Source organism: Durio zibethinus, chromosome 12, assembly GCF_047325235.1.
Source record: "Durio zibethinus cultivar Kanyao isolate XHJ-2024 chromosome 12, ASM4732523v1, whole genome shotgun sequence".
In the NCBI taxonomy this organism is placed as follows: domain Eukaryota; kingdom Viridiplantae; phylum Streptophyta; class Magnoliopsida; order Malvales; family Malvaceae; genus Durio; species Durio zibethinus.
In genome coordinates this window covers 14,091,888-14,100,255 of record NC_143173.1, presented here as the reverse complement: position 1 = coordinate 14,100,255, position 8,368 = coordinate 14,091,888, and the positions used below count along the sequence as shown (strand labels likewise).

The 8,368-nt window shown below is 29.3% G+C and overlaps 1 protein-coding gene across 1 annotated transcript; it reads left to right on the top strand.

The window, feature by feature from the left end:
- Positions 1-461: 461 nt before the first annotated feature.
- On the top strand, positions 462-2,314 carry LOC111296855 (dof zinc finger protein DOF3.6-like). Its single transcript, XM_022891330.2, has 3 exons — positions 462-744; positions 953-1,844; positions 1,958-2,314. Exons 1-3 carry the CDS (start codon positions 694-696, stop codon positions 1,987-1,989), a joined length of 975 nt encoding a protein of 324 aa, XP_022747065.1. The 5' UTR covers positions 462-693; the 3' UTR covers positions 1,990-2,314.
- The last annotated feature ends 6,054 nt before the right edge of the window (positions 2,315-8,368 follow it).

The following is an 8,368-nucleotide window of genomic DNA, read 5'->3' as shown; positions in this document are numbered from 1 at the left end:
TATCGGCAACGAAAATTGAACTTAAGTTCTAAAAAAAAAAAATTTATATTTGATGTATTATCAGTATATAAATTTTATACATTATCAGTGAATCGGATGATACCACTTCATTAATGAGATAAATTAGATAATGCCACATCATTATTGAATACTTTTTTTTAAAAAATAAAATTTGGTATATTTATTTTAAGGGTTGATAGTCACTAATTAATAGAACGGTATTATTTAATTCATTGACAGTATATAAAATTTATATATTAATAGTATATAAAATACAAATTCTAAAAAAAAAAAAAACATAGTTAAGAAATTGCACCTAGCTAGGGTTGCTTTGCTTTTTTAAAAACATGCATGGCCACTAATATCTTTTTCGGGCATTGTAATAATTAAAAAAAAAAACAACATAAAAATTAAAAATTAAAGCTTACTTACCAAGAAAATTTTTTTTAAAAAAATGTTCTAACCCTAAAAAATTTAATAAAACAAAAAGATAAAGTGTGAGGTGAGAGAAGAGAGAACAAAATAAATAAACACTACTCGCCTAAGCTTTCCTTTTATCTTTATCTTTTTTTTTCTTTTTTTCCATTCTCTCCTTCTCTTTCTTTTTCTTTCTCTGCAAATCCCTTGTTTGGAAGTGATTCTCAACCATATCTCAAAAACCTTTACAAAAGATAGAAAGCTCAAGCATACACCATGGTTTTCTCATCTGTTCCAGTCTATCTAGATCCACCCAACTGGCAACAGGTAATGTTTTTTTTTTTACTAGTAAATTTTCCCAGATTTTCTTTTCTTTTCTTTTCCAGCTAGCTTCTTCTCCAAAAAAGCCAATTAAAGATAAATAATATTCTTATCCTTTTCTAATCTTCTCTTGAATATACCATTTATTTGATTGTCTATTCTTTTTTCTTTATGTATATTTATTTTTTTCATAATTTTTTTTTGAGTTCTGCAGCAACCAACTTATCAGCAACCTGGAGTTATTACTAGTGAGAATCATCGTAATCCTCAGCTTCCACCACCACCACCACCAGCAGATGGTGGTGGTGGTGGTGGTGCAGGCGCTATGAGGCCTGTTTCAATGGCGGAACGAGCTAGGCTAGTTAAGATACCACAGCCTGAGTCAGCTCTCAAGTGCCCTCGATGTGAATCAACAAATACTAAATTTTGTTACTACAACAATTACAGCCTTTCACAGCCTCGCCACTTTTGCAAGACTTGTAGACGATACTGGACTATAGGAGGTGCTTTAAGGAACGTGCCGGTTGGTGGTGGCTGTAGAAGAAACAAAAGAAGCAAAGGCGGTAAGAGATCAAAGTCTCCATCAGTAGTATCCGAACGCCATACAGGGTCAAGCTCATCTTCTAGTACACTTGCTTCTAATAGTTGCACTGATATGTTAGGCCACATGAACCCTGCAGCGCCGCAATTGCCTCTATTACCCCCTTTACAGCATCTTGGTGACTATAATTCTGATGATATCGGGATAAATTTTGGGGGAATCCAGGCTCAGGTGGCGGCCACAGGCTGTGGTGGTGGTGGATCAATGTTAACAAGTGGACTAGTAGAACAGTGGAGACTGCAACAAGTTCAACAATTTCCATTTTTAACCAATTTAGAGCCTCCAACAGGGTTATATCCATTTGAAGGTGAACGAGTGGAGCCACTAAGTTATGCTGGTCAGCTACGGTCTAAGCAATTGGAGAGTGCGATTACTCAGTTGGCAGCTGTTAAAATGGAAGAAACTCAAGGGTTGAATTTATCAAGGAATTTTTTGGGAATTCCAGGAAGTGATCAGTACTGGGGTGGTGGTGGTGGTGGTGGCAATGCATGGACTGATCTTTCTGGTTTCACCTCTTCTTCCACGACTCATTTCTTTTGATTTTTTTAGTATCTTTTTTACCCCCAAAACCCAATCCAATCTTTTTTTTCCCCTTTTGTTGGTTGAATTACTTTACAGGTTTCATCAAAGAGAATTCAACTCATAGATAAGGATTTTGAATGAACAGCTACTCTAACTTTTGCAAAATTTCAAGTTTCCAACCTGATGATGAGAAAGTGATGATCAATTGGAAAAGGAAGGGATGGAATGAATTTCTTGTCACTCCATATCTACTAAAAGAGAAGACTTTAGAAAATGGTAGATTTCTACTCTCTAAAATTTCTTGCTGTTGTATTTCTTTTGTGTTCTATGCGTCAGGCATATAGTTTAAATTTTAGTATCTACAATCTCTTCTAAAATCTTCAAACTCCAGTTTCATTTGTAAAAATATATTAAGTAGATCTTATATGTAATATTCAATGGAGAGAATTTCGGTATCTGACATGAAGAAGATAGATTGTTAATGTTAGAGTTGATCAAATGCTTTGTACTAAGTGATTTCCCTTGAAAAATGATATGTGAATGAAAATGTATGCATTATTATTTGTTGGTTTTCTTAATTCATTTTAATTCTCAGACTGCCACCTTTTCGAAGTTGAAGAGTTCTATCATTTGCCAAATTGAGAAAACAATGTGAAAAAATTGCATACAATATTAACCTACAATTTATTAGATTTCTCTTGAATCTTGAGACCATATCAAATCTTGGTCAGTTCTTCTCTTATTTTAAACTAAATTTAAAGTTAATTTAATTTATAATCAGTTTTATTTTGAGCTTAAAAAAGATTAGTGGTGGAGCGAGGTAAGTGTTTTCTAGCATAGCTTATTACATTTCATGAAATGGGATAGTTTCCTATCAAGAAAAAACTACTCTTTCCTTTTTTTTTTTGGGGGGGGGGGGGGGGGGGGGTTCTCTTCCTTGGGTAAGAATGGTTTTTTTTTTTTATTAAATATGATTAAATAAATATCAAAATAAAAAATTCAAATTGACAAATTGAAAAATCTAATTAAAAAGATCGATTGTATAAAATTTGAAAAAATTCAATAAATTTTAATATGATTTTCAAATAAATATTTTCATTAAAAATTTCGATAGAGTTTGATTAAATTTTAATTATAAACAGTACCTTTAGCAAATTTTTTTATATAGTAATCTTTTCATTAAACTCTATAAATTTTTATGTCATTATTTTTAACGAAAAATCTTAGAAATTTGACCCAAGAAACCCTATATAAGTTCTCTCTTTTTTTTACTTGTTTGCTTAGACATTATGGAGGTAACCCTGGGAAGCATGCATCATGAAATAACTAAATAGTTTCCAGTCACACACCTTTGCTTTTTAAGGCCAAAACAGTGAACAAATTCCTTTTTCTCTGGTGGAATAGTCTGAGAGGGGTTCAGTACTTTCTGTAACTCTCCATGTTGCTTTGCTTGATCAACATCAAGCCCTCCCCTTTCAAGCTCGAACCAAAGTCATTCATTACTGCTATAGGGTTCACTTAGTATCTCAGTTTCCCTTTAATCATTTTTCTTGGCAATTCCAATTTCCTAGATGTCTCATGGTCTCACATTTTTTAGGAATTTTAACCTGAGGTTAGTTATTTTCACCCTCCCAAGAAAAAAAAATAATTTTGTCTTGAATGCATCTAAGTCTGTGCCCATCCCATATTTCAATGCCTTTTAGATCAAAAGAAAAAAATTGGTTAATGTATGATTTAGTCTCTTAACTATATCACATTTTACTATCTGGTACCTATTAAAAAAATTTTCTGAAAATGATTTCCGTCAAACATTTTGTTCCACACATTAATTCTATTAATGGTAAGCTAATGTAATAAAAAAACAATTAATAATATCATAACACGTGACGTTTTTTTTTTTTTTTTGAAAAATGAATAAGAATTTTATTAAGAAGAAGCTGAATACAAACTATAGCCAAGCAATCAAGTCTTGTTCTCTGAACACAACTTGCTTAGCTAGGGAATCCGCGAAACTGTTTGCTTCCCTAAAATTGTGGACAAAAGAAAATTTTTCAATACATGCTTGAAGATTGGGAAATCTATTGATAATTGCATTGTATCGCCAAAGGCTTTCACTGATTTTCTTAAGCTATGATGTTGCAATGATTGAATCACTTTCAACAATTATAACTAGCAACGGATATGATTTTGCTTCAACAATGATCGATAAACATGCTTCAACACGTGGCATATTTTTATTAATCAATATTTGACACATCAACATTTTGATCAACGGTGTTAATTAATTGTGCAAAATATTTGATAGAAATAAATATCAAATACTTAATCGTTATTTTTTTTTTATAAACACTAAATCATTAAAATTAATATTATTCAAAAGTCAAATTACCGAGAAAGAGAAAGATCATAGAAAGGATTTGATAGTGATTTTATAATTATATAAGAAAAAATAATGTAAACAAACCTAAGGGAAGTACTTATTTGTTACTTTGTGGATTAAAAATGATTATGTAATTATAGGAAATTTGACTGACTTTTCTTTCTTTTGTTGTTTGTACAGTAATACAAACTGAGAGTTTGAAGTTTGGACAAAGGGAAAGTTGAAAAAGAAAAACGCCAAAATCCCACTCAAAACCATGCAAAGATATAGATTTATATCCATCTAGGATTCTCCAATTTTGTTACCAAATTTCTAACGTAAGACCAAAACCCGACACAGCAGATCAAGTCAAAAGTTAACAGGAAAAAAAAAACAACTAAATTCCCATGTCTGATAGGCTTTTCCTTTAACCTTTTGATTGGTTTTTGCCACATTTTTGTTTCAAATTTTATGTTAGTTTTTTATTTTTTATTTTTTATAATAATAAGATTTGAAAATTTTTGTATTTATATTTATCTATTTTGTATTTAACAGATATAAAATATAAAATTATTATGTTATAATTTATATTAATATGATAATTATAAATATTTTTTAAATTTTTTTTAAACTTATATATAATTTTTATTAAAATTTTAAATAACATCATTTCATATTTTTCGAGTTATCCTATTTAAAGACGGTGTTATTGATAGCATAATATTTTAAAATTTTAGCACTATATGTTTTATTTTTTTGGGTGTTTCTAATTCTATAAAGAGAACGGAATCTGAGTTTTGGATGTGCTTTTGCAATAACCAAGGCAGCTTACTAACATGGAATAAAGTCATCTATCAAAAAAGCAAATCTCTCCCTCTCTCTCTTTCTCTTTCTCTTTCTCTTTGAGAGCTTTTTTTTTTGGGATTGGTCGGCTGATGGGATTGAACTAATGAGATAGGGATCCAAAATTGTCAATGGAAATAGAGAAATGGGGTTATAAAGAAAGAATGAAAAAAAAAATCAATAAGTGATTTGTCCGATGTGTAAGAATTGTTCTCTTTGATGTAAAAGTTTTGTATTTAAATTCAGTTGATTATTGCTTGTTGGAATATATATCTTAAATGCATAATTTTAAATTATTTATTTTAAATTATTAGATACGACATATTTTATTTTAATATGAAAAATTTAATAATTTATGTACTTTTTAAATTTTATATAAAAAATAAATAAAAAAAGGAAGAAGAACGTTGGAATTCCAAAAGCAAAGGGTAGTTGGAGTTTGCTGTTGTAATGTCGATAGCCATACAATGAAAATGATTTTTTTTTTTTTTTTAATATGTAGGCGTGAGATGTTCTCTCTGTTTCCTATGGCAGCTTTCACTTTTGAAACGTCATCGTTATATTTCTTTCTCTTTACTTTTCTTCTGAGATTCCAATCTATGCTTCTTCTTTGTGTGTGCTTCTTCAGTCCCTCACGTTCTTTCACATGTGCTGATCAGTCATAGAAGTGTTGGATTCTTGTCTATCACTTCTAGAAATTCTTCATTCTATCACCATGTACCTCAATGAGAGTATAAGATTACCAGAATTCAAATAAAATAAGTGGGAAATGAGAAATAGAGAAAAAAAAGTTGTTAATAATTCATGTAGCCAAGTCGTGTGGCCTGTGTTAAACTTTTATAATTTTAATGATCCAAATTCAAATCTTGATAATTTTTAAGTATCTAAAAAAAAAAAATTCGTGTAATTCAAAGAGTATGACAATTTTTAAGAGTGAAACAACATCGTTTAAGGAAGGTATATAAGGTTTTTTTTTTTTTTTTTTTTTTTTTTTTTTTTTTTTTTTTTTTTTCTTTAGATTTCTCTTTCTAAGCCTTAAAATCTCCAACCTCTCTCTAAAAATTAGGGTCGCCAACCCAACGCGCTTCTTGCGGGTTTTGACCCGACTCAATCTCATAGGGTCAGTTTTTTTTTTTTTTGAAAATCAGGTTTTGGGTCAGGTTAGGTGTGGCTAAAAAAAATCGAGATCAGGTCGGGTTTGGATTTTAGGCAAACCCAACCCAACCTGATCCGATCTGATATTATATAAAAAATTATTTTTAATTATTTTTTTATATATATTAATATAATTATATATTTAAATATTTATATTTTAAAAAAATATTTATAATTTTAACAAATAATATTTTATTAATTTTGGGTTGAGTCGAGTACGATTTATATAGTATCAAGTCGCAATTGGGTTTAAGTATGAAAAAATAAAAAAAAATTTTGAGACGGGTTGAGCGTAGGTTTGATGAATATAAAATCAGGTCGGATTCAGAACGAACAAAAATCCATCCCGTCTCGACTCATTACTAACTCTACTAAAAATGTTTGAATACTAGCTGGTTTCCGATAACTTCAAGATTTGGTTGGAAATGTGATTAGAAACTCAAATTCTTGCCGAAATCTGAAAAAAGGTATCTTAGAAATTCAAATTAGCTTAACTATGTTCTCATGTGAACTGCCTCAATAGTCTAAAAAATTAAGAAAGATTTTGAATTTATTTCCTTTTATGGGTTTTGATTGAAAATTAATAGATTAAAACAGTTTGGCTAATTATAGATAAAATTATCATGATGATTTAATCATCAAAGTGATTTTGTTATTTCAAAATCACTTTATTTTATTAATAATTATTGATTCTTAAAAATTAAAGATCACTTGTATTGAAGATTATTGAAAGTTAAATATTATTTTATTTGAAAGTACTAAAATAATCATATTGTAATAGTAATACAATTTAATAATTAATTTCAATGTTGTTTTGACCTAACAATTTGGAAAATATTAATGATATTTTATTAACTTCATAATATGGTATAACAAAATTATTAAATTAACAAATAAATTTAATAATAGGTAAACTAATTTTTGTATAAATTATGTAAAATAACATTTAAATTAGAAAATAAAACTATATTTTTTAAAATTATAATAAAATAAAATAAAATTAAAAAATATATTATATTATATAACATAAAAATTAAAAGAAAGCATGTAATTTATTTTTGAATTTGATAAAATGAATATTATTTTGAAAAGATAAACACTTATAATATAAAATATTACAATTTTTTAGAAGCAAAATTTTAATTTATACATTAAATGTGTAACTATTGGCTATTATTAATTTAACAATTCATTCTATAATATAAAATTTTCATTTTGTTGATAAAAATTAGATCACTTTTTAAGACAATGATCTAATCATTTTCGATAATCTAAAATTATCATCATATATAAGATGATTTCATTCTAATTACTAAATGTGATAATTTAATCATTATATGTAAATCATTATTGTTTTTTAAGTGTTTATCACCTTATACCAAACACCGTAAAAAAGAAATCTTGCTTTTTTGATTATGTCATGCCATATTAAAGTTGCATAATTAGGTGATGACGTTGCATTCAGATCAACTTTATTCCACCTCCGACATGGAATCAACCATTTACATAATTGGAAGCTTGCGCAACTAAGCACTAATTAACTTTTGTTTGCAGTACATAATTGCTTTGGTTTAATTGATCTTTATTATTACATGTTTAGTCTGGATAATTACAAACAACAGTCGTAAAAGTGATCAGACTCTACGTTTGATTGTTTAATTTTGACTAAAACTGTTAACCCACATTCAAAACCTAGCCCTATGTATGACTAAAATAGTTAACCCACCTTCAAAGCCTGGACTAAGTGGACAGATCTCGATTTCTTCGTATAGAATACTAGCAAGCACATATGCTTTGTTGATGGTATTTTTGGTGAGGATAGCTGGTGCTTTAGGGACTGAATTGCATAACGGGAATGGTCAGGGAGTGTTGGAGATAAGACTTTAGGATGCATTTCGACACTTAAGTCAATTAAGATGATAGAAAATAGGAGATGAAGGAGAAATAGGAAAACTTGGAAAATATGTAGAGGGTTCAAATGATGTGCCTGTGTTTCTTCCTTACCTTTTATACATATCAGGCCTCAGCGGTCAGATGGTTGATGGATGCCGACTTGGCATTCCAAATGTTGAACTGACCACCAGGGTATAGCATGCCTAATTCTAGATCTCAAGCAAACAGGTCTCAGCTTCGTTGGAGGCCCCACCTAG